This window comes from Thunnus albacares, chromosome 7 (assembly GCF_914725855.1).
Source record: "Thunnus albacares chromosome 7, fThuAlb1.1, whole genome shotgun sequence".
In the NCBI taxonomy this organism is placed as follows: Eukaryota; Metazoa; Chordata; class Actinopteri; order Scombriformes; family Scombridae; genus Thunnus; species Thunnus albacares.
The window spans coordinates 28443872-28469866 of NC_058112.1; the positions used below are offsets into that span (position 1 = coordinate 28443872).

At 40.2% G+C, this 25995-nt stretch overlaps 2 protein-coding genes across 7 annotated transcripts in view; both read right to left on the minus strand.

Moving 5' to 3' along the window:
• The window catches only part of LOC122986561 (copine-8-like), a 69957-nt gene extending 59116 nt beyond the window's left edge, over nucleotides 1–10841 (minus strand). Inside the window, exon 1 of one of the 2 annotated variants that reach the window (XR_006404326.1) lies at nucleotides 10529–10840. Coding sequence is in view for 1 of the 2 variants with exons in the window: in XM_044357902.1 (XP_044213837.1) it covers nucleotides 10529–10611 (83 nt within the window). In the remaining variant the exon portion in view is untranslated. Of the gene's footprint in view, nucleotides 1–10528 lie in introns of both variants that reach the window. The other variant, XM_044357902.1, reaches the window with a different exon arrangement.
• An 8181-nt stretch (nucleotides 10842–19022) lies between these two features.
• The window catches only part of kif21a (kinesin family member 21A), a 67282-nt gene continuing 60309 nt past the window's right edge, over nucleotides 19023–25995 (minus strand). For all 5 annotated transcript variants that reach the window (XM_044357898.1, XM_044357897.1, XM_044357896.1 and 2 more), the window contains 4 exons: nucleotides 24232–24349; nucleotides 23389–23559; nucleotides 22873–23072; nucleotides 19023–20917 (listed from right to left, as the gene is read on the minus strand). In XM_044357898.1, the coding sequence (XP_044213833.1) occupies nucleotides 20827–20917; nucleotides 22873–23072; nucleotides 23389–23559; nucleotides 24232–24349 (580 nt within the window). In that variant the 3' untranslated portion in view covers nucleotides 19023–20826. The remainder of the gene's footprint in view (nucleotides 20918–22872; nucleotides 23073–23388; nucleotides 23560–24231; nucleotides 24350–25995) is intronic.

Here is a 25995-nt window from a genome sequence, read left to right on the forward strand (position 1 = left end):
AAAGTTATAATAAAAATAGTAAACAAACAAGAAGCAATATACGTACTTTATATGAAAAAAGAAAGAGATAAAGAAAGACAAATCAATTGAAAAAATTGACATATTACATAAACAAACTGTCCTGTTCTGCATCTCCGAATTTACTCTCTCTCATGACCAGACAGTGTTTTTCGTTTTAGCTCCATGTTCATTTGACTTTGACTCAAATATGAACCATATGGCAGAGTTAATAGGATTCGATGTTTCAATCTCTGTGGTAAATCGACACTCTCGATGATGGCAGTGGGATTGGAGTGGTGAAAGCGAGGGTAGGTACGTCATCGTGGTCATCAGGTGGGTACTCTCCTTCTTTGATGTTTCATCGATAAGCCCACAACATCTCCAGAGGGCTCAACAGTGATACCTGGCGTCCCAGGTACACCCCCCTCAGTTCCATACCCTCCTATCTTCATCTTGCAGCCCCATTGTTGTCTTTTAAATCCAAATCCTGCTGCTTTTTTTCTGCTGCATTTGACAAGGACTTGATTGCTTGTTGGAGGGAGCGTCTCCTCATCCCCATTTTATTCAACAGACTGATCGTAGATGTAGCAACAAATCTCCTGCATCCCATTTCTACAGGGGAAATCTTGGTCTTCCAGATGTTCTTGACAACTTCAATTGCCAGTTCAGAGTACTTGGTCTTTTTCCTCTCATAAGCTTATATACATACATATATATATATATTCCCTATGACCAACCTTGCTTTGGTGCATTTGAATTCTTCCACAAGACTTGCAATTGGTGATTCCTATTTGCTGTTCCTGTACAGTCTGACAGGACTTAAGCATTATGGAAATCTTTCATCTATGACTTGACCTTTGACGATGGAGATGCTTCTGCACTTGCTGGGCTTGATCTCCATCCTTACCCATGTGATGTTTTGATGAAGCTTTTCCAGAAGTCATTTGGTACAAGGGACAGTTGTCGTCACTGTTGATATATTGTCCATATAGACTCGTATCGGTGGTAACCTCTGACCAAACTGTAGCCGTTGTAGCCATCTCAACCCATTTGGAGATACTGATAATGAGCTCCATTGCTATAGTGAAGGCCAGGGGGGAGATGGTGCACCCCGCATCCTGGTGGTGAGATTGATGGGATGTCAGCTGGGACAAGAATCAGTTAATCTTTTAGCTTGTCAGTGTGGATGGTTCTGAGATGTCCTTCAACCTCCTCTTTTGATGCTCTCAGGGATCCGCTTTTCTCTTTACCGCTTTTCTCTTTTGTGAAATTTAAAGGGATCTTTGTAAAATACTGTTCTCGCTTTCTCCTTTTTGCTCTCTCTTTCTTCTGCTGTTGCTTTTTTCCACAACTTCCTGAGGCCTCTTCTTTCTTCATCAAGTCAGTGGATTTCTTGGAGATGACAGGATTTGAGGGGAGGACGCATATCTCTCCTGCTGACTTGTTCCTTGAACTTGAACTGAGACAAGCAGAACTGTGAGGATTTGAGACATTTCATTTACATATCATGACTAGCTGTATAATTTTATGCAAATTTACCATTTGGTTACATTTTCAGTCACGTCAAGTCAAGATTTATTACTCAATCTTGAAACACTTCACTTTTACAAGAAGCACAAAGGATATATGACAAGCTTGCAGGCATACATAACATAGCGGTACATTAGACATCTGCTTCCCCTGCAGCAACCAAAAGAACAATCAACTGTTGGGTGGATTTAAAGCAAGACTATGTAACATCTGCAAAGCAGCAGCAACAGAGGCCTCTGCTGCTAAGTTTGTACTTTCAGATATCAGCCTTATTTTACTGTTTCTTGATCGCTTTCAGCTTTATCTGAACCGTGTTAAGTTACCGCTGATGAAAACATCTATATGAGTACATGCGGATGGGTCTTCAGCTAATAAGCAACATCTGACTCACATGAGGAACCCTTCAGTGAATCACAATCACTTGTTATCTCGCCAATATGTAACTATATCGTTATCAACCGAACTAAGATACATACTGGCAGCCACCAGTATTTACTGTATTTACATTTTAGCACACAACTGCTGTGGGTTCAGATGTTTACAATCACGGAAATAAGATCAGCCAGAAGCACAGTGAGGGATGTCACAACAGTAAGTGTTGAAGTCTGTTCCTCTTCAAATAGAATAATGCGGTACCCTCACTGCAAGGTAAAATAAGTTGTTTTTTATATTTCTCTCATCAAGGCAGTATAACTATTTGTTTTGTTTCTGGTTGACAACCTTTACTTCTTCTACTCTGTTTACTGGCGGATTATTACCACCATCTTCTGACAAAACTATGCGTTCGGTCGCCTAGTTTATTCGCTTCAAACCGTTTGATGGAAACATACCTAATTTGCATTTTCCTTCTTGTGACATTTCAAAAATTCACTTCAAATTCTCTTGCAAATCTAATGAAAACATGGCTACTGTGGCTGTTTCTGCTTGTACTCTTGAAAAATAGCTCCACTAATGAAGCTCCGCTAACTCAGCAATAAACACATTTCATTTCCTAGTTAGTTTGTCAGTGGAAAGACTTTATTTTGAAACAGCAGCAGCAGGAAATTGAGTTACATCCATTTAACTACTATTTCTCGCAGGTGATTGTACCCTCTCAACCCAAGTTAAATAGTACAAGAACAGGCATTCAGGGTGCTGAGTGGGAATGAAAGAGTTATTTTAAGGTAAAATAGTTGCACAATGTTGCTTTAATTTTCTGAGGAAACGCTGCTGCAGAGCACAATAACACTTGGAGGAGCCACAATGGCATACAAAGTGGAGCAGGATGTTCCCCTTGAAAGAGCACTGATAGCAGTTTGATGGTGTCTCCCTCACATTATTCAACATTTTATGGTTAAAACACGATGTTGGATGGGATATAACTCTGGGATGATGGTTGAGAAGTTGGTGAGTCAGACAAGACCAAACTTAATCTACAGCTTAAAGCCCCTATGTGTAGAATGTTGGTGTGATTACAGGATTTTCAATTTACTATTTTAATAAAATGATTCAGACTGTAGAAAAATGAGACAATCTTTGTAAAAATTGGTGCAGGCAATGCTTCGAGCCCATTTATTTCAGTGTCCCCAGGCCCTATACAACTAGGAGTCTTGAAAAGCAGAGTTTTAAAGCCTACACATCAGGGTTTTCAACAAATTTCAGAATTTTCAAAAGTTATGAATTGCAGCCTTAATTAGAAGCTGTTAGAGTTTTCTAATTCATAGTTTTTTTTAAATTATTTTTTGGGGCGTATTTTTTGTCTTTTCTATTAGATAGCAGAGTAAAGCGATGACAGGAAAGAGATGGGGAATGAAAGGTCACCAGCCACACTTAAACTGGGGGTGTTGGACTACCAGAGCACCCTGTTCCTTCCCCATTCCTTTTATTGTAAAGCACTTTGTTGCTTTGTTTTTGTAAAGTACTATATATATAGAGTTAATATTATTATTATTATTTGAAAGACGATATTAGAGACAGGCAGGTAACATGGGGACACAGCAACAAAAATCCCCTGGGGTTGTCAATGTTTTGATGTTGGCAATCGTTGAACATCTGCAGAAAATTAATATATCTGTTTTTCTGGGACTGTTTTGGAAAACTGAATCAACAGCAGGACCATTTTAGAGTTTCTGACCGCTTGTCTGCTTCTTCAAACTGAATTAATTAACCCATGAGTCAATCACCAGAAAATAATTTTTAATTATTGAGTTTTAATTATTGAGTAATCAAGGGCTGCAACGATTAGTCAATTAATTGATTAATTGATCATCAGAAATCAATCAGCAACAATTTTGATAATCAAATAATCATTTTAGTAATTTTAGTAAAAATGCCATTTGTAAAATGCCAACATTTGCTGGTTGTAAGAATTAATACATACAGTACATGATTGTAAACTGAATATCTGGATTTTTGACTGTTGACCAGACAAAACAAGACATTTTGAAGACGATGCTTTGAGCTTTAAGACATTATAATGGGCATTTTTCAAAGGGACTAATCTAGAAAATAATCTGCAGATTATTAGATAATGAAAACAATCGTTAGTTGCAGACCTAGAGCAGTCATTTAGATAATATATCAAGAAAAAATAGCACTCACACTCATGACTCATGCTTTTCATATGTGAGGATTAGCTGCTTTTCTCTGTTTTATGTCATTATAAATTCAATACCTTTGTTTTAGACGGTTGGCTGAACAAAATTCAAGCAATTCTGAGTGCTGACCTTGAGCTCTGAGAACTTGTGATGAACATTTTTCATAATTTTTGGACCTTTCATAAAATAAACGATAAATGGACCATGACATTAATCATTGGTGGCAGCCCTACTTTATATCATCTCCAGAATTCAAACACTGGGACTAAATAAATCAGCTGTTGTCACCTTGTAAGGCTTAAATTTGTGTGTCTGATAAACCTGCATATTATTGCAGTCGTGTTGGCCGTGCATGTGTGAGCACTAACGTAAGAAACATGCATACAGGATTCCTTCTCTGCCTCAACAAGTCTTTCTGTCTCTTTCTTCACCTTCCTCGTGGAAAGTGCAACATCGGCTGTGACACATCGACCGGCCTCTCAGCAGGTCAGCGTCCGGCTTCAATACAGCCACATCACAGCACGTCAATTCTTCGACGGAATACACTTCGTACCTTTTGTGCCCAAAGGTCAGGGCTATCTCTCTGCTGTGGACCACTCAGATCAGATGACAGCCACACCGACGTCTTTGTGCACAAACATTCTCCGAGGACCAAACGTCTGCAGGGTTCGTTTGATTCTGCAGCTCTATAGGCCTGCGAGCCTCGCTGTATACTATCTCTGCACAAAACTAAACTCCATCTGTGTGTGTGTGTGTGTGTGTGTGTGTCATCAAGGCCTTGTGATCAGAAGTGATAGGCATTCATCAGTCAAACGGCTGTGTGTGCGTACCGTTGCAGCAGACTGTGGGATTTTCTTCTCACTGATGCACAATATTGGACTTGAGTTAATCAATCTGTCACTTCTTCTGCTTGAATAAACACGTGATGAGTCCGGCGATGGTTTGGATTTATTGAGTGAAGGAGGGCTTTCACTGAAAGATGGGATCTATCTAGACTGAATGCTTCAGTAGCTTTGCCGACATGCAGAGACACCAAAGTGGGAAAATCACACCACCCACCAGCTCAGGGCTGGTGAATTATGTGTTGTTGAGGCTGCTGATGGTGTCCACTCCACCAGCAGCTAAAATCTGTGTTTCATGGATGTTTTTTGTTTATAAAAATAATCAAACTGAACAATTAATCCATGGAAACTACCGATCACTGCAGCGTACAGATGAAAACATCAGAGCACCAGTATTCAGCATAAATGTTTTAACTAGAGTTTCCTATGTAGTGAATGAAATAAAGAGCTTTAAATATAGGTTTTGGTTTTTTCAAATCTGTCTTAATTCAATGCTGATGGGCTCGTATATATGTGGAAATGAGACTTGCTGCAACAATTCCTACTCTCCATACTGACCTTGAAGCTATTCTCCTGGAGTGCGACTACATTGTAAAAAATGGGGGACAAAATCTACAGCCCTCGTTCCAAAGCTCGGCTAAAACTAAGATTAGGCTTCAGCGGTCTGAGTTAGCTAAATGGAGTTGGTATCTTCTAAAGTTAGTTCTTCTTCTAAAGTTAAGCAGTGGAGGGAAACATTTTGGTAGTGAAGCGTAAGTCTGTTGACGTTATCTGGCTTTTACTACTGAAGATGTGCTCAGAGTAAACTTCTAAGTGAATTTTTTTCTTTGCTAGCTGAAGTATTTTTGCTTACAAATATTTTGGTAACAATGTGCTTCGACTCTCCAGCTGTTGTCCTCCAGACCTCCTCAATTTGCTCCGGCCTTTGCATCTAATAAGACATGGAATATGGATCATGTCTGTGTTTATCTGGCGTGTCCTGAAAGAAACAAGTGACGAGCAAATGCTGTCCTGAGATTTCCTTCCTGATAGGACCGAGTTGGACTTAAATACCACGTTTGTACGGCTCAGTAGAAGAGGGGCTGCAAGAACATGGTCACGTCATCACCGGCTACAGTTGCCAGCTAACAGTTGACGGGGGGGTTAAGTGTAAATAAACACACAGTATACGTGTGAGTAAAAAGCTGGCGACAAATCTACACGTGACTACTAGAATGTATCCCTCCGGTGCAGCTTGGCAAGGAACGTTCCAGGGAAACAAAAAGGGGGAATTCTGTTCTAAACAGACTTAAACTTTAGAAGATATCGACTTGATTTAGCCAACTCAGACCGCTGAAGCATCATATTAGCTTCAGCCGAACTTCTGAATACATTTTTACACAGAACGAGGGATGTGGATTTTCCCCTTATGGTGTAGTCGCGTTGTGAGAGAATAGCTTCAGAGTGGAGGGTAGGAATTGTTGCTGCGACTAAGATATGAGCATGTCAGTATTGTATTTAGCCAGACTTGAAAAAAACAGAACCTATCCTTTAAAAGGTGCATTCAATCCCAGAACAAAATAACCCTATGTGGGACTTTATCAAAAGCTATGCAGACTGTTTAAACAGTTAATACAAGGCTGAAAAGCGTTGTTGTGACAGTCAAAATTGGCGCAGCAAAGGCTGAGATAGCCCGACTTTAAGACTCTGATCATTATATTACATTTACGAACATTCACGCTTTTCTCCAAAGTGACATACAAATGAGGTACAAGCAAAGCAACAGATCAAGGAGAAACCTTCGAGAACGAGTGCCTCAATACTCAGTTCCACTTTTCACAAGTGCAAGTTAAACATAAGTGCATAGCAAATGACTTTTTTTGAGAGAGATTAAGAGCTACATGCTCCAAAAAATTGGAATCCTACATTTCCCATTATACAAATATATAACATTGATCCCTGCACAGTAAATGGTAATATCTTGCAAACTTTACAATCAGTACATAATGCAGACTTTCTGTTATAACTGGTAGCCTCCGAGCCCAAGATAACATTTTTACGACTAACTGAAGACCTTCTTCATGACTAGTGAACTGATTTTGATGTAAATATGATGAATGAAGTTCCCTTTAAAGTTGCTCTTTAAATAATCATTTGGCCAGAGAGCTTTTAAAACTCACTTTCAGGATCATACAGTCCCCCCCCCCCCCTAAGAAGCAGCCAGTATCTTAAAGGGTCAGTTCACCCAAATAAGCAAGATGCAGGACTTTGACACCAGAAACCCGAGTTTGCATCCTGAGTCATGCGTATGATTAGGTTTAGTCAACAAAAGCACTTTAAGGTTAAAGTTAGTGAAAGATCACAGTGTGGCTCAAAACATGTTGTGCTTCAAGTCAATGCAAACTTTTTTCAGTACACAATCTTTCCCTAACCTTAACCAAGCGCTGCCATTATCTAAACAAATCATAATCATAAAAAGTTTAATATTGTTGTAGTTTCTGCTAGCAGATGCTGCAAAATCAGATATTTTAGTGGAAGAAAAATAAAACTAAGTACGTTGTCTCTCAACATTTCACTCATACGTTCATTAACAACATTTTCTCATTATGTTGAGAGAAAACGTACATTTCTAGCCAAACATATTTTCTGGCTCAAATTAGTTGTATATGAACGTTATTTCTAGGGGACAAGGTTGGTGGATGACAGAGCGATAATAATGTAACACTAGGGGGCAACATCATGAAACCAAAGAATTTAAAATATTAATTTCTCCCTTTTGGATTCAGAGAATGTAGGAAAAGTGATTTATAGCAAAGATATGTTTAATGTAGCAGACCAAAAAAAAAAAAGGCAATTTAATTTCAGTTAGAACTTTTGCTTTTTTGGCCATCACAGGCCACCGTACACCTTGCTATAGACCTGTCTACATGGGTCTATTTCCTATTGGCAGCTGTTTGATACTAATAGAAACAATGCATTACTTAATGACTCTATGACTCAAAACTCCTTTCCTGTAAAGCATTCATGAAATGCTGCACCGCAACACTAATCCATCCATCTATAATCATCTATAACTACTAACTATTCACGGTCACATGATCAAGAGCTTATTCAGTATGTTGCATTTGTAAGAGCAGCATTTTATAAGAAAACTAGAGATGAGTCATAACTCTTTCTAACAAAAGAAATTTTCTGTCATGATGCCATCGTTTCAAAAGAACAATTATTTTGTCCAGATGGTGGCTTCCTCATTTTGGAGGGTACGTCTTCACAGACTCTGATCTCAAAGTCATTAAGGTCATTACCAGACTGACTTCTTCTGTCCAGCCATTATCAAGCTTTTATCTTAGACCGACATAAAACAGCAACAACAGGTCGGTTTTCTGCAGCAGCCCGGTGACTTTAGGTCAGTGGAAACATAATTTAGTCCAAAGTCTGTATATTTCTGTTCATTATGTCTCAAACCAGGTTTACAAGACTGAGTTCTCCGGTAAAATAATATCATGAAAGCACAACCTAACTCTTACCATACAGAGCTGGACGACAGGGAAAACAAACTATCTGAAGATCATGTACATTTTCCCAGTGTTTCCTGACATTTTATAGACAAAATGATAAATAAAACATTCAGGAAATAACCGACAGATGATTAATAATTTAGAAATGATCGTTACTTGTGGCCTCATGAGTTTACACACATGAAACTTTAGTTAAAATGATGTGATACAGTGATCGAGCAAGTGGAGGCAGAGAGAAATCCTCAGCTACTGCACATCCCACATAACACTGTCTCATATCATTATATTGAAATTATACAAACAGGTGACAAATTAAAGGAAAAATCTGAATAGAAGAGATGAGAAACATAACAGATGCAGATTCAGGATTGGTCACTGAATGCTTTGTTGGACTGCAACTGACTATTTGCCAATTATTTCCTCTTGAGCTGCAACGATTAGTCGATCAATCACTCAGTCGGACGACAGAAAATTAATCTACAAATTGTTTTAGTCATTTTTTAAAGAAAGATTTGATGGTGGTGGCTTCTCAAATGGGAGGATATGATAAATTGGGGCGGCTGTGGCTCAGGAGGTAGAGCGAGTCGTTCACTAATCGGAAGATCAGCGGCTCAATCCCCGGCTCCTCCGGTCCGTATGTCAAAATGTCCTCGGGCAAGATGCTGAACCCCAAACTGCTCCCGAAGGCTGTGTCATCAGTCAATGAATGTGTGTGTGAATTAGTCAATTGTCTAATTGAGTTTTATTAGAATAAAAATCTTATTGTTTTGATTAATCGTTTCGTCTATGAAATTATAAAACAATTGTGAAAAAAGGTTTTATCTTCAAATGTCTTGTTTTGGTCGACCAACCCAACGATTGGTTTACAATGATGTAAAACAGAAGCTGTATAACGCCCACCTCAGCATGAAGAGATGCAGTAGATAGATGGACAGATACTGTATAAAGAGCTGCAACTAACAATTATCTTTGTTACTGATTAATCTGTTAATTATTTTTTAATATAGTCAAATAATCGTTTGGTCTATAACAGTCAGAAAAGTTCACAAAGCTCATGTTGACGTCTTCAGATGTTGATGATTTGTTAGACCAACAGTCCAAAACCCAAATATATTCAGTTTACTATCATATACAACAAATAATCCTCACACTGGAGAAACTAACTGAAACAATCAATCAATTATCAAAATATTGGCAGAATCATTTACTGTGATGACTAATCATTTAATCTACTAATTGTCTGAGCTCTAGATAGATAGATAGATAGATAGATAGAGATGCATTGAAATTCAGATGATTAAATACAGTAAATATATTCATTTAAACACATAATTAAAGGTGGCTAAATGAGTCTCATCAGCCAGTTGCAGTATCCAGAAATTCCTCCCTCCCCTCCACCTCCCTCCTTACCTCCCATCTCCATCTACTGTAAATCTCTCCACTATCACTGCTACAGTCAGAGAGGATGCTGCCACAGCATGAACCGCACAGCTCGCGCACGTTTTCATCCATCTTTCCGGCACAAAAATCCTCTGAATTTAAAATAATACTCTCTCATAATCCGACACCGAAAGTGACTATTTAAGAAGCTACTGTCAACATGTAGTAAAGTCTCACAGCTCTATGTGGAAGCTGTATTACAGCCCAGAGATGTGACAGTACATTAAAGACCAGGCATGTCAACTCTGACCTCCATCTGGCGATTATCCAAAGGCGAACTGCTGCCAACATACGCACAAAATCCGGCTGTATTTCCCTTTAACTCCACATATAAACCACTATATCATCATTCATCTTACACTTCTGTCATACAGAGAGAGAGGTGACCATTATAATTGTGCATTTTAGGCTTAAAATCAATGATAGTAAACTGTGTTCTGCAATAAAAACGAGCGCGTAAGACTTTTGGTGCGTTTACTCTCCACTAGGCATCCAACCATCCAGCGTGTTAGAAGCGTACAGTTATTCCTTATCAGGTGTCAAATATTAGACTAATATTAGATCATTTTACACACATAAACATGTCTTGTGTATCTCTAACTACAGCAGACAGTGTGGTGGACCAGCAGCAGTTTGTACTCACCTACAAGAAACCGTGAGTTCAACTTTGGTGGCAGGTATCGCAGCGGTGAACGGGTCAGCGTCCCCGATACACGCCATATTCATCGAGCTGCTGCCTGGTCGATCACAAATCGCCCCGTATCCAGCGCCTTAACGGCGGCATGGGAGGAACCGAGAGAAAGGAAAAGGAGGAATAAGGAGGAAGCCTTGCAACCAAGCGTCAAGTAGTCGGGGTTTTTCTTTTTTTTTTTTGCAGTCTGGAAGCGCAAAGCCTGGAGAGAGAAACGCGGACGCGGAGCTGCAGCGCGCCGGAGTCGCTTCTCTGTGCGCCTCGGTGCTCCGGAGGAGAGACCGCGGTGTGAAGGGGAGGGGACACACGCACACACACACGGACACACACACACACACACACGCACGCACAGAGAGACACACACACACACCATAGAAATGTATTTATCTACTTATAATGAGCACAAAGTCTCGCAAAAGGATAAATTCTGCATTATCTGAGTTTTGGGGATAAGATAAGATATGATAAGACTTTATTGTCCCATGGAAATTTGCCTTGGACACATAATGCTACTGCTGTACAGCACCAAATAATTCAGCATGACTACACATCATACATCTCATAGATACCATGATTAAAAAGTGCCATAAATACTCATAATTCTGAGATCCTCACAATAAAAGGTAAAACAGTGAAGAATCTCATCTACTGCACTAGTCCCTGACATTATCACTTATTACACATTCACCATACAGAACAGTACACAAACATCATCATCAATAACGACAATCAGCCCTCGCTGCTGTCGGCCACTGGGGTGTTTGTTTATGTCTTTAATGGACTGAAGGATGAAGGAGTGCTTGTATCTGTTTCTCCTGCCTGAGGGGAGGAGCTGGTATTCACAGTGGGGTCAGAAATAATTTTTCTGGCCTGAGAGATGATGTTTTCCTCATATATGATCTGGAGATCTGAGTGTCGTTTGACTACAATAAAATCTTCATGGTCCTCTGTGTGAGGCTGCTGACCAGTGGCTTTAACTGCACTGACTGGTTGCCAAACCACAGAATGCTCTCGTTTAGAAGAGAAGCAGAGGATTAAAGTTCAGAGTTTGGTGTCTGGGTCGACTGTGGAAACTAGATGATTTTGGTATAAATGTCAGATGTGGTTCAGATTAAGGTTGGGAACGTCAAATTAAGCGTAAAATCGGCTGAGAAAAGCTGAAATTTTAGAACAGAATTTGGGGATAAAAGTCAGAATAAAAACAGATCTCAGAAAAGAAGTCAGAATTACAACAATAAAACTTAAAATATCAGGACAAATGAAATGAAATGAAATGTAAGTTTTGAAAGAAAAAAAATCCTAATTATGAGATAAAAAGTGCGAATTCTATGTGTCTGTAAATCCCAGAAATCTGTTCACATATTTTGACTCACCTCTCGTATGGAAACAACAACTTGAGCTGAGTTTCAAGAAGGAAACATTTTGTGTGGCTGATTTTATTCACATGTTGCAGAGGACAAAAGTTATTTATTTGCAGCGTATTTTGGTGTCTTGTAAGTCCGTGTGAGCTGAACACTTGTATGTGTAAGACACAATATACAGTATCTGCAGATGGTTGATAAGGTCGTTGATCAATAAACTCATTAATTGATTTGGCTGGGAGCTGAGATTCATGCAAACTCACATTGGAACAACAAACTTCTACTTTAATTCTTCCTTTAATGAAAATGTGACTTAATTTTGTTAATTTTGCTCGTTAATGTAGTTACATTTGAGGGGTGAAGAGGCTCTGGGTTGACTCACAGTTAATTGAGCTGTTTTGTTATTTCCTCGTTAGCTCCTCATCTGAATCGTGGTGAATTATTCACAAACTCATTTTCCTCGCAACCGTTCTTTTAAATATTGAGGAAATTGCGATGAAAAAAATGGCAAAGAATAAAAAGAAAGTTGACTTTCTCTCCGTCGAAATATTAAGAATAGTTCTTAGAGGAGCCAACTGAATTATCCTTGTGGGTGGGAGGAAATGTAATTAGTGTGTGGAGAAGAACTGGAAAGTAATAAAACTTAACAGTGTGATTTTAAAATAGTTATAAGTTAAGGAACAAAAATTATTAAATACATGCAGTGCATTATCAAATATTAACTTTCCAAAATGAGTCTGAAAATGCCTGCAGCTGAAAGGTGAAGTTATTATGGATTAATTAGGTTTCACATGGATTATTATTATTATTATTATCTGTGTGCCTGCAACTTGCACAACATATTTCATTCTCCACTCACACGGAGTCAGCTGCTTCTTTCCACAAGGTACAAAGGTGTGTCACATGGTCACTGTGTGTCCGACCAACTCGAGGCCAGAGTCGAACCTGAGAGGGTTAGGCGTACGGTTGATGACATTGTGATCGGATCGCGGTGAAAAGTGTCACATCGAAGCCAGATGACAAAGAGCACCTGAGCAAAACAAACTCAATTAACCAGCTCAGCATGAACCTGAGAGCTAAAAATGGAAACATGTCTGTCGGTTCCTATTAGGCTGAAGAAAGAGACAGAAAGTTCATCCTGCAGGTCAAACACCTGTTAGATGAACCAAATATGGAGTCGTGTGTTTTCTGTTGAGTAATATGGGTCTTACGAAGGTTTATGTTTCAGCCCTCTGTGTGAGTGTTCAAAATGTAAAATTAAAGTCCCCTTTCTCTCAAAAATGTGTTTTGCTTATTGTTACTTCACTTGGATGTCAATAGGATTTATCATCTGGGAACATCTGGACCACAATGATGGACAATCTGCATGGTTAAAAAAAACAAAAAGTATAATTTTTCATCTTTTTTCCCCTTTTGTTATTAAGTGAATCATAGCAACCCCTCACATTTATTTCATGACCCCCTTGGAAGTGCACTGACCCCCATAGGAACCACTATATAGACATACTTTGCCCTTCCAAGTATTTATCATGCTTTTTTTTAATTGATATGTTGTTAAAAATGAGTCCCATGCTTCCACAGCCTTTTCCATCTCACAATACACCTCATGGCCAAAAGTATACAGACACCTGAGCATGACACTCAAATGTCTTGTTTGAACATCTCAATGGTATTAATCTGCAACTATAACATCCTCCGCTCTTCTGGCTTCAAGCTTTCCATAATATTTTGGAAACTGGCTGCAGGGATTCGGTGTCATTCAGCTATGAGAGCGTTACTGCGGTCCAACACTGATGATGTTGGGTGATAACAGGCGGCGTTCCCGACAGTGTTGGCGAGTCAGTTCATGCACATCAACTGAACATCAACTGGACCCGGTTTTATGCACAGGAAAGGGTCTTCTACAAACTGTTGACACATAGTAGGAACCACAATAATGTAACTAGAACCAAGGGGCCCAAACCAAGAAAAAAAGTTGGGCATATGATGTACGTTCATAACAAAATAACATGAAATTATGCAGCTTCCACCATTAAATCATGCAATTGTAAATACAATATCTAATGCAAATCAGCCCTCATGCTGTATGATATGTTTTCTGTTTGTCACTGAGCTCAAACCAAAATCTTTCTCTATGTTTCACAGACTTCTCTGAGTCACATTTTGGATGGAAACTTGAATGTGGCTTCATCAATTTCAGTGCTCGCTAAAATGATGCCTACTTACACTGCAGCCCCATCTTCTCTACCTGAATACAGCACCTGGCAATTTGTACAAAATGACCACACGGTGATCCAACTCTCATTTCCCTGATAGAAATTAGCAAAAAAAATATGAATCGGAAATGAATGACCGCTATGGATCCATTTGGTTTTGTCTTCCGGTGGTGTTGGCATGCCGGGCACTGCTGCTCTTCTCTGTTTGAGACTCATCCAGGTAAAACAGACAGAATGAGAATCAGAAATGTTGGAAGCACCTTACTTGCAAAAATGAAAATATCTTCTTCAAGCCAGGAACACAGCAGACAGTTAAAAACCCTTATCAAGTGCGAAAAGTCTCAGCTTCACACATTTAATGACTGCTTTATGCAGATCACAGTCGTTGACAAGTACACTGTGTTCTGAAAAAGGTCTGTAGAGATATCAGCATACAGTACAAACACCTTTATTTGTGTTTCTTTATAACCGCTTCAGGTACATCGGCTCTATATCCAGTGCAAACAGAGAGGGAGATAAGTGACGACCTCGGTGAAACAGATCCGACCTTTACATTTCATAAGTGGTCAGATGAGTTTTGGTAGATAATGGTTGAACAGCTAAGATAGTTCAAGAGGTGTTTCATCTGGGTTCATATGTTAAGTGTAAAGTGGTTGGCTAATATTTTAAGTGGCTCACCACTTTGGTTCAAACTGAAATATCTCAACGACTATTTAATGAGTTGCCAGGAACTTTGGTACAAACATTCATGGATACCAATGGCACCCATTCATTCCTGTGAAAGTTGCTCAGTGGTGCATGAAGCCAAAAAAGTCTGTCTGCCATGTAACATAATGACAGAATATATGACTATTTTGTTCATGGGTTTCATACACTTTCTGTAATAAAACATCTAAAATGCAAAAACCTCATCAGATGGGGGGTTTGTGGTCTAATTTGTGTCAGTTTAAGGGTGAAAAAGTTTGAGAACAACTGATTAACTGAATCTCAAAGCACCAATGTGCCTAAAAACGCTGCTTCACAGAGCCGCTAACTTGACTCTGTGGTCTTGTTTCTGTCGGTTTGGGTTCTGTTGGGAGAGATATGAGGAGATATGATGGGTCTAATTCATCTCACCTCCTCTTTATTACACGAGCAGCATCAGTTTTACACAGCAGCTGAGGGAGCGATAGATGAAGCAGTTAGTTTGATCACTTGTAATAAGGAAGCGGTAGTGATTTACAGATGGCCTTGTCAAACAAATGAACTTCATTATTGAGAACTTTATTGGTGAACTGTTTTGTCATCTCTTGCACTTCCACTAAGTTAATTTTTCTAATTCTTCCCTCTTTTTAAAAAAAAAATTAAGTCTTTGGAGATTAATACTGGTCATAAATGTATTAATTTCAGGAATACCCTTGGATCGGGACAATATTTTAATCCTTACAGACATCATTAAATTATTCTGAGATGGAAAAATATCTAAATAATAAAGAAAAAGAATTTAATATAGCACCAGAATCTTGAGTTGAGCAACTTAAATCAAACTTGCGTGACTTGAATTTGTGTTTAATCGCTCAGTTTGTAAAAAAAAAAGAAAAAGAGAAAAGTTTTTGCTTTAAGCTGCCCCAGTTTATCTGGACATAAAGAATTGTATTATATTCATGCCTCTGTGCCACAAATAGATTTCAAATTATCAGAGTGTGAAGCAGCTCTGTCTGCTCCTAATTACCGTCTCTTCAATCTCCCTTTCTCTTAATTTGCTGGAGAAGTGGTCTTGCTGCGACAGATGTAGAGTTCTTCTAAACTGTATTAACCCTCTTCCACCTTGCCTGACCTGCTGCTGGAGACATTATTACAAACCAATAACACTTTATCTTAAACTCTAGTCAAGATAGCAGATATATCAAAGCTAAAATTCGGGGGGGAAATGACTCATCAATATTATAAAACATCTATATTTTGATTTGATGCTTGTTCTCGGGTTTGAACATAAACATCATATAGCTTCAATGAAGTGTTGGGACATATAAATATATATAATGTCTTGCATTGTTAGCACATACATCATTCTGCACAGTGAAGCTCAAACATCCAACTGTAGGAACAAGAAGAAAAACATATTTTTGAGTGGAAGGGGACTTTAAATAAGGCATTAAGGATTATTACATCTCAGCAAAATCTACTAGCACAACAAAAAGACATGACAAGAAAGATTTTCAGACCCAAAACTATAATAATTAGAGCTTTATTTCAGTTAAATATTAGTAAGAACCCACCCTCTGCAAAACTCAGCTGCTCTAATCCTGCATTGTTCATTGTAAAAGGGTCTTTCAGATCTAGTTTTCTGCTTAGCTAGGTCAAAATCTCTCTCCGAGGGTCAGAGATGTGCTCAGCAACGAGCAACAACACAGGAGTAAAATGTGCACATCTCTGCATCTTGTGAAACAGCTGGTTGTGCTGTTTTTTAAATGAGGATTAATAGGCTTACATCAAAGAAAAGGGGCTACTGGCCTTTAAACGCCACATCTGGTGTTTGTGGAGAAAGTCAGCAGCATAATTTAGTTACGTATACAGATGTAGCAGAAGAGCGGAGAAGCAGCTCTTCTTTGTTAAAACAACAAAGACGTGGATTAAAACTGGCGTTGGTGTCTGTGGAGTTATGGGACAAAGTGAAAGTACTGCTGAGTCTTCTGCAGGCGGTTCTGGGTCAAATTAAACCCAACATAACCTCAGTGACACGCACACACACACACACACGCAAACCCTGTAACATTCACATCAGGTGGCCGGTGATTGGTGCCGCCTGTCAGACAGTCCTGCAGATTTATGACTGCAGACCCTGATGGCCTCCTGAGTCGTTCATTAGACGAATGAACAGAGTCTCTGTTTGAGTGTTCTCATTGGATTTTGGCAACAAAAAGAATCTCTTGTACATGTTGGACATCATGATAGAGTGTAACTTTTAAGTTGTTAGAGTAGTAAAATTAATAGATCACAGAGTTTTTCAGTGGAAACGTGTCATGAATGTGATAATTTTGTGTTATCGTTTCACAAAGGTGTGAACAAATTAATGATTCCAAGCAAAATGTAATTAAAAACAAAAAAAAAAGGGTTATTAAAGCCTTCGACAGCTTTAAATCTTTAAGATCCCCTTCAGACATGTCTCAAGATGCATAAAACTACTTTTGAATAGTTATTTTGTGTCTGAAAAAGTTCAATTACCTAGCTAAAAGTTCTTCAAATTACGTCTATTCTTTCTCCCGCATTAAAAAAAAAATCCAGAATCTATGAATATGCAAATAAATTGAATTCTGGAGCAGCTGGAGAGTCTCTAGAGACTTGTTAGTGCAGCCTGATAATAAGGAACTGCAATAATCCAGCCTAGAAGTAACGTTTTGGTGGTCATTTAGTGTCATGTGACTTATTTAAATCAGACTGATCTGTACAAATTTCAAAAGAATTTCTTTCACTATCTTAAAAAATTATTCTCCTACATAATACCATCATTATTAGTATCTGTAATACTGTAACATAAAACATTTGAGTATTGTAGCAAACACGCCTACTGCAGCACTTCGTCATCAGAGGCTGATGCATCTTTTGTCATTTCATTCTGTTTTTTGGGTCCTTCCACTCTTCACTGATGGCTTCCTGTGTCGTTATCAACTAAACTGGATTACTAACACGGCAAAACCTCTGGGCTCCAGACCCAGAGGAGCCCCAAAAGCCCAATATTCATTTTTTGGTTTGTTGTAATAAAGATTATTGATTTGTTGGAGGATCAAACTGAATGAACAAGGTCTTTAAGGCGACACCTGCATTATTTTCTGTCTTGACTCTTGTAAAGGAAACCTGTGTCTAAAATACATGTGTTTATCCTCATTACCTCGAACCTCCGAGCAGGTTAATCTGTCTGCAGAGGAACTAAAGCTCTTCTATTGTTTCTCTTATTAGCCGAATGCCTCAAATGTCAGTGAAAGTCTTCTTTGATATTGACAGCTTATACTGTCCCTGATCAGTCCTGTCACTGCTGCTACTGCCATCTTGTGTCCAACTTCCATCACTTCAGACACCTGAGAGCGTTGCCTCTCTAAAACCATCTGTTTTACAAAAAGTAGCTTTTAAAGACACAGTGATGTGGAAAGAAACACAGACATTCTGGGAATCATAGCAGGAAAAAGGACAGAAACGAAGAGTTTGCTTCACGGGTTTGGAGGGTACGTGGGCAGATGCAGCAAAATGCAAACGATTCCCGTGTTTCTTCTAGTCACATGAGAAAGATTTACATATGGTGGGAGGACATATGTTTAACCTTATGACACATGTTACGCCACGAGAGCCCCAAGAATAGCAACATATTGTATCTAAGATAACAGAAGTAATGTTAGGAAGCAAAATTTGACTTGTTGCCTGCAAAAAAGCAACAACTTCATGCTGGTTTACATAAAACATTACAAAACATTTGTGATATTAAAAATTCCCCTGAGGAATAAGGGGGAGAAACAGATCACTGAAAACAACAAGGACCCCATCATATCTGGATCTGAATGAATCTGAGGACACTATGGACATAAAAAATAAAACCTAATGATGTATAATTTACTTTACTGATGTATATTTTCTCCTTTTCTCTTGTAAAATACTATAAATTAATTTGTTACAAATAAAAAGTGATCTGTGTGTCTAAAACCAAGTAAATCTAACAGATGGAAATATGACTGAAACTTCTTTTCTCAGCTTAAGATTCATAAAAAAAATGACAAAAATCACCCATACTTCACTCCATCTACCTGTAAATATCTCTATAAGCAACCAACCTGCTGTACACCAACAGCAGAAGACTATTTATAAATGACAAATAGAAACAAGAAAGCCACACAGAGTTGGTCGTTTTTGACAGATGGCATTTATTCTCACCAGGCATCTGACATTAGAATCGCTACAGAGTCCGCCATTAGGGAATGGCTACTACAACTCCAGAGGGGAACGCCCAGGATATGTGGAACAGAGACAGCATAACAAACAAAACAAAGAAGAAGAAGAAGAAAAAAAAAAAAACTAACCGTAGGCCAATAAACTTAATCAGTCAGCTTACTGAGGGGGGGGGGGGAGAAGCTCCGCCCGAAGCGTTAATCCTGCTCGTAAAGCTCAGTCCTCCTGCAATTCTGGTCCTCTCGGCTCTCGTGCGAGACTCCGTTCAGATCGGTGGTCCCACGAAACTAACATTCAGTCAGATTTCTTTTTTAAATACATTGTTTACATACATTAGATATGTACTTAAAGGATGCCTACAACTGTTTTTTTTTTTTTTTTATTTTACTGAACATTCAAAATGTGACAGCACACAATCTTGACACATAGATCAGTTACATCAGGGAGACTATGAGTGTCTCCAGGAAGGCCCCAAAAGGATCAGAATTGGGAGACGGGGGTTAGGCTCACAACATAGGCAGAGTCTAAAGTCCTCTCCTCTCACAAAAAAAAAAGAAAGATAGTATTACTTATATATACATACACAGTACATTGCTACGGTACCGAGCGGACCTCACCTGGAGTCCACGACAAGAAGCCCTCTTATAGGGTTGAAGAAGGTGAGCACACGACTTAGCAGCATGGGAGTGGGGGGGGGGGGGGGGGGGGGGGGGGGGTTAGACGACAACTCAGTAGTAGTGAGGGGGTGGGGAGGGTTGAGTGTTAACAGCAACATGTGAAGAGAGTGAACATACACGCGATGACACATGAACAAGAAGTGTGTAGAATAACCTGCTCACATTTAAGAAGGATTAAGTGTCAAGACTAATTGTATCGATTTTCACAAGTGCTCGAGAGTAAAAGTGGAACCGTTACAGTAAGTAAAGTGTGTTTTCTTGTTCACAGCAAAGACGAACGAGTTGCACGATTTTGGTCGCTGATCTGAGGCAGCTGCAGGAACTGAAGAGGGAGGGAGGAGGAGGAGGAGGAGGAGCACAAAAGCGGTTAAGAGGAAGTTAAGGGGAACGGTGATTTGTCTTTTTCACGTAAAGCCACTTTCGTTATTCGGGGAGGGGGGGGAGGAGCGCGCGGGGGGGGGACATTGGTTCTGCTTTGAGTGCAGAGAAAACAATCTGTGAAACCCAAGAAACTGGAGAACTGGGTTGTGAAGACCAGCTACCAACCCGCTAGCTCTACCACCTTTTTCTCCTCTAACACTCAACTTCTTCATACGTCTGATTTTTTGCCTAATCTAACAAAAGACGCTGCGACCCCCCTTTTCTTTTCTGTTTTAAATGTGTGTGTGTGTGTGTGTGTGTGTGTGTGTGGATGTATCGTATGCTGCTGGCACAGCGCTGAATCTAAGCTGAGCGGCAGAGATATTTTGTAATGTTCAGCTCTTAAATAAACATGTTTTGTGAGTAAATGCGACCCTACTGATATTCACTTCTTAACATGATCTACAGTCAAGACTTGTCTACAGCCTTCTGAGTATATAAAGTCTGTATTATGTGTTTTCTTTTGAGATTACTGTAGTGTTTGCTGTGGTTCAGTCATGAAGGTTACATGGCAGAAGGTGTGTGTGTGTGTGTGTGTGTGTGTGTGTTTTGGGAGTCAGCATTGGGCTGGATAAGTTAGGGGTCAAAGTGCAGGGCAGCGGCATCAGAAGACGCTGTTTAGTGTTGTTCCAGAGAGGAAACCGGGGCAGGAGGTGCTGTGTTCAGTTACTGGCCACCTCGTCCGCATTGTCACCCGCCTCTAAGGTGCTGTCCAGTCCGCCGCGCGCACGCCAGATCTTCACTGTCCGGTCACTGAGAGACAGAAACGTGAAACAGTAAGAAACAGCAAAAAATATCCAGATGCACACAGATATCACGCTGTAGACCTTGTTTATTTTTCAAAAAGTATTTGGATAAAACTATCGTCAAATGGTTACAATAGTTTGTTTAGAAACGGCTCCAAAGAATAAAGACTTATCGCTGTTTTTAGTCTTTGGAGTCGTTTCTAAATGAACTAACATGCACAAACTCTTTGTGATGAAGAAACATGTCACCCAGTGCAGCGTTGTGGCTCATTGATGTGTTTTTAACGAGCGGTAACCTCCGGGGCTAAAAAATGAAGCCAATGCGTAAGTGCTAAAATCTGCAGTTCCTTGAATGACCACTTGAGGCTCCAAAAGTGAGTCAATCCCCATAGACCCCCATGTGAAAATACCCAACTTTACTGCAGAAATAAACAGCCTGGTACAAAAAACAGTTCAGGTCTCTAAAGCTAATTTCACTTTTCAGTACAACTGTACGGGGGGTGAATTTTTTTTATAACTCATCCGTTATCCGTTTAAGTTTTATTAAGCTGTAAAGTTATGCATAATGAAGAACATGGCTGCTTTGAGTGACAGGTCCGCCAGCTGCTAAGTGGCTTGTTTCAGTCATTCGGCCCGCCTTTTTGCCCATTTTTGATTGGCTGGGAGTTAGGCACTGCCAAGATGGCGACGGCCGGAGCGGCTCGCTCTGAGCTTCAAAACCGCTCTTCAGAAACCAACAGGTGACGTCGCGGTAACTACGTCCATATTTTTATACAGTCTATGGTTTTTAATAGTTTTTGGACAACAACAGATGTCTACAGCACAGAGGAATAAGATATATCAGGCTTTAGATAAACACAGAACACTTGTAAGCAGGATCAGTTCATCGTTGGTTTGGCTCTGCATGAGATTTGTTGACAGTAAGAGAAATAAAGAAAATTTCCAGCCTTATCCTTTAAGACTCTGGTGACCAGGTGTTTGCTGTCCTGGCTCCCAAATTATAGAACAGTCTCCTTCACAGGTGCAGGTGAGCAAACATTTTGGGAAATACGCTGATTGGAGTTAGATTAGAGGATCAATACCACTCTCATATCTGTCCATTCAATAGGAAGTTGGAGCCAGTTAGCTTAGCTTAGCACAAAGGCTGGAAACAAGGTCAAACAGTTAGCCTGGCTCGATTTCAAACTCACTAATAAACACGTTGTATCTGTCCACGACTATTTGTGGTTTTACAGGGATTTTGTCTTCTCATCAAACTCTTGGCAAGAAAGCAAATACGCCCCAAAATATGAAACTATTCCTTTAAATCTTATCTCACAACCTATTTATTCTAAAAGGCTTTTCACTGATGCCTCCTTGCCCTGATTTATTCTTCTTTCTTCTTTTAATAATTCTAGCTTGACTTTGACCCAGAATATCTCTTCAAATGTTTTTTAATGTTTTTTTTTTTTTTTTTTGTAACTTTGAAGCACTTAACACTCTGGTTTTGAAAGGTGCTATATAAATCTAGTTATATAAATAAAGTTTTATTCTGCCTTCCTGTATGTAAGATTAGTCTTTACGCTCACTGTGGGGATAAAAATATTTGACAGCAATGGAAAGAAGAAACTGAAAACCAGCAGCAGTGAAAAACAGGAATCCAAGAAATCAACAAACGCTCAACATTCTGTAACTGACAATCAATAAAAACAGTGATCAATATATAGTTGACCTCCTGTCAAGTCTCACCGGGGTTAAGATGAATCCTTTTTGACTGAGGATGAGGAGGTGAAGACATATTGGTCTGTTTTTAACCTTCTTTTATTAACAGCCTGTTTTCTGATTGTTTATTCCTGCTTTACATTGCAGTTCAGTAACACGCCATCCAAGCTGTGCTGATCGAAAATGTGACCTGAAACCTTCTAGAAGCGAACACAGGGACACAAAGTTAAAAGTGTGTGTTGGTGTGTGTTTGAGACTCACTCGGAGGCAGTGAACAGGTGGCTGCTGTTGCTAGAGATGGCGTTAATGGGGCTGTCATGACCCTTGAGCTCCCCGAGGGTCCCGAGAGTGTCCGTGTGCCACAGCTTGAGCACCCCGCCTCTGCAGCCGCTCAGCAGGGCCGGAGAGCCGGGGACCACGCCCAGCGCACACACCCAGTCACGGTGGGCGTTCGGGACTTGCTGATGGGGAGAAAGATCGAAGGTTTTAAAAGTTATGAGGAAGATTTGAGCGATTTAATCTACAAATTGAAACTTTAAACATTCTAACAATTGAAATTGACCTTCATGTGACAATTGAATGACTGTATATGTATGTATATGTGTTTTTATATTGACTTCTGTTTCTTTTATATCTTGTTTTAATGTCTGTTGTCTTTTTATATCTTTTTATGGTGAAACTTTCCTTCTGGTGAACCGAACTGTGTATCAAACCACCTAAACGTAGCAGCTTCATTTATCGATCAGACAGAAGTAAGAACGTTTAAACTTCCAGTACCTGCAGCAGGTCTTTGCGGTCCAGGTCCCACTTCTTGATGCCGTTGTCTCGGGAGCCGCTGAAGAGGATGTCCCCCTGGACCACCAGTGACTCGATGCCGTCGTAATGGGGCGGTTCAAAGTTGTGTGTCGGGCTGATGCTTCCCAGAGAGCCTTCAGTCACATCAAACAGCTGCAACAGCCACAACGCGTGTTAAAATATGTCTTCTGAAAGCGCTTTGTTGTGCGTTGTATTGTGAGTTCCAACGTTTCCAGAAGATTAGAATATCAAATGCCATGCACGTAATAGCGAATGACACTGATCACCCCTGTATCTACACTTCACATTACCGCCATCTGGTCGTACACAACGGATTTAAAAATGTCTCTGGTGGGAGATTTGTCTCTTCTGCCACTGAACATCTGAACAAACATATAGATCCTGACTCATCTGTGTGAGTACATACACGTCTTGCCTCCCTTGTAAGTCGCTTTGGATAAAAGCTAAATGACAAAATGTAAATGTGCAGTATTTAACTATGAGCATGAATACATAGAGGAGCATGAATGTATACAAGTATGTGTAGGTAGTGTAGATTTCTTGTATTGTGTTTATTGGTATGTTTCTGTGTGGGATATGTGCAGGCTGTGAAAACAAATCTTCCTCTCAAGCTACTGTAGGTTGATGTTGCATGATGGAGCTCGAGTAACTTCCAAAGTCCTTGTGTTGTATTCCTGAATGTTTGAATCATATCTTAATCTTTTACTTTCTTCTGCAGGACTCAGAGGAAACATTATGCTAATCACAGAGCATGTGCCGGGATAAATACTGTATAAGATTTTAAGAGATGCACTGCAAACACACCTTGATATAGTGATCCTTGGACCCGGTGATCACAAGGTCTTGGTTGTTTCCGGACTTATCCACAGTCAAACACATTACTGGACCGAGGTGACCAGTAAGCTTCCCAGTGGATGCAAATCTGACAAAAGAGACAAAATATAAATGAACATGTATAATCAATTTTTGGCCCACTGCAACCATTTTAAACACCAGTTGTGAAAAGGTTGCTCTCCTCCCTGTTCACTAAGCCCTAGTTCCCAACATTACTGGTGTTTTTGTGTTAAATCACTAATTTCAGTCTAATGTTTCTGTTCATTTCAGTCATGTTACACAAATGTAACGTTTCAATTGAGTATTTTGTGTTTCACGATGTCACATTTTGTTGAAGGGCTTCATTTGTTGTGATGGTAGGGCAGATTGTCTGCTTAATCAGTGATAGTGGCAACAGGTGTGCATCATTAGCTGCACTCAGTAGTGAGTCACTTGGCGCTGTCAAGTTGAGGGAGGAAGGATAAAACTGTTCTGTAATAAACTGACATTCTGTATATTCGGTGCACTCATAGCTGTGTGTGTGTGTGTGACCAGAGGAAATTGTGATTGTTGGCAGTAACAGAAATTCTACGTCAGTGTTGTTCTTTATGTTTTGAAAGCGTGGTATCACTCTAGCTCACCCTGTGGTAACCTGAGCAGGTGGTACCTTCCAGTTGTTTTGGTTGAATTTCCCAGGGTTCATTTTTTCCTCTGTTTCGTCAATATTTTTTGTTAATAAATCTCACTTTCTGTGCACGTATTCTGGCCTGCAGACCATCCTTTTAAAAGGTTTCCAGTGTCCAAATACCATCTTCTGCCCTTTATATGTGGTGGCAGCAGTACACCAGTCTTACCCATTACAGCACATGTTTAAAGGGGACTATATATCACCCACACTGCAGAGAATCTTCAACTAGCTGACGACCTGAGTGTATTTTACTGCAGGTTAGATAAGCTCACTTTCACACCCCTCACTTGCTCCGATTCAGACTTCACACAATCAACTTCACCCCCTGCTATCACCCCTCCCCCCCCCCTCCACCCTGACTCCCCACCGGCACTGATGGTTTGTGAAGAGGATGTGTGTCAGCTCTTTCAGAGACAGACGATCAGAAAGGCACCAGGCCCAGACGGCGTTTCACCCCCCCCGTCTGAAAGTCTGCGCTGACCAGCTGGCCGCCATCTTCACACGGATCTTCCACAGATCACTGGAGCTGTGTGAAGTCCCCTCCTGCTTCAAACGCTCCACTATCATCCCGGTCCCCAAGAAACCCTGCATCACTGGATTGGACGACTACAGGCCAGTTGGCCTGACATCTGCGATCATGAAGTCCTTCGAGAGACTGGAGTTGACCCACCTGAAGGACATCACAGGCCCCCTGCTGGACCACCTGCAGTTTGCCTACTGTGCAGACAGTTCAGTGGATGATGATACATCCTGAAACACCTCGACTCCCCAGAGACGTACACAATGATGATGTTCGTGGACTTCAGCTCGGCGTTCAACACCATCATCCCAGAAGTCCTCCTCACCAAACTCACCCAGCTCACTGTGACTACCCCCACCACTCAGTGGATCACAAACTTCCTGACAGACGGGAAGCAGCAGGTGAGGCTGGGAAAAAACCAGATCCAGCACCTGAGCAGTCAGCACTGGCCCTCAGAATGTGTGCTTTCCCTGCTGCTCTTCTCCCTCTACACAAACTACCGCACCTCAGGACACCCGTCTGTTCAACTCCTGAAATTTGCAGACGA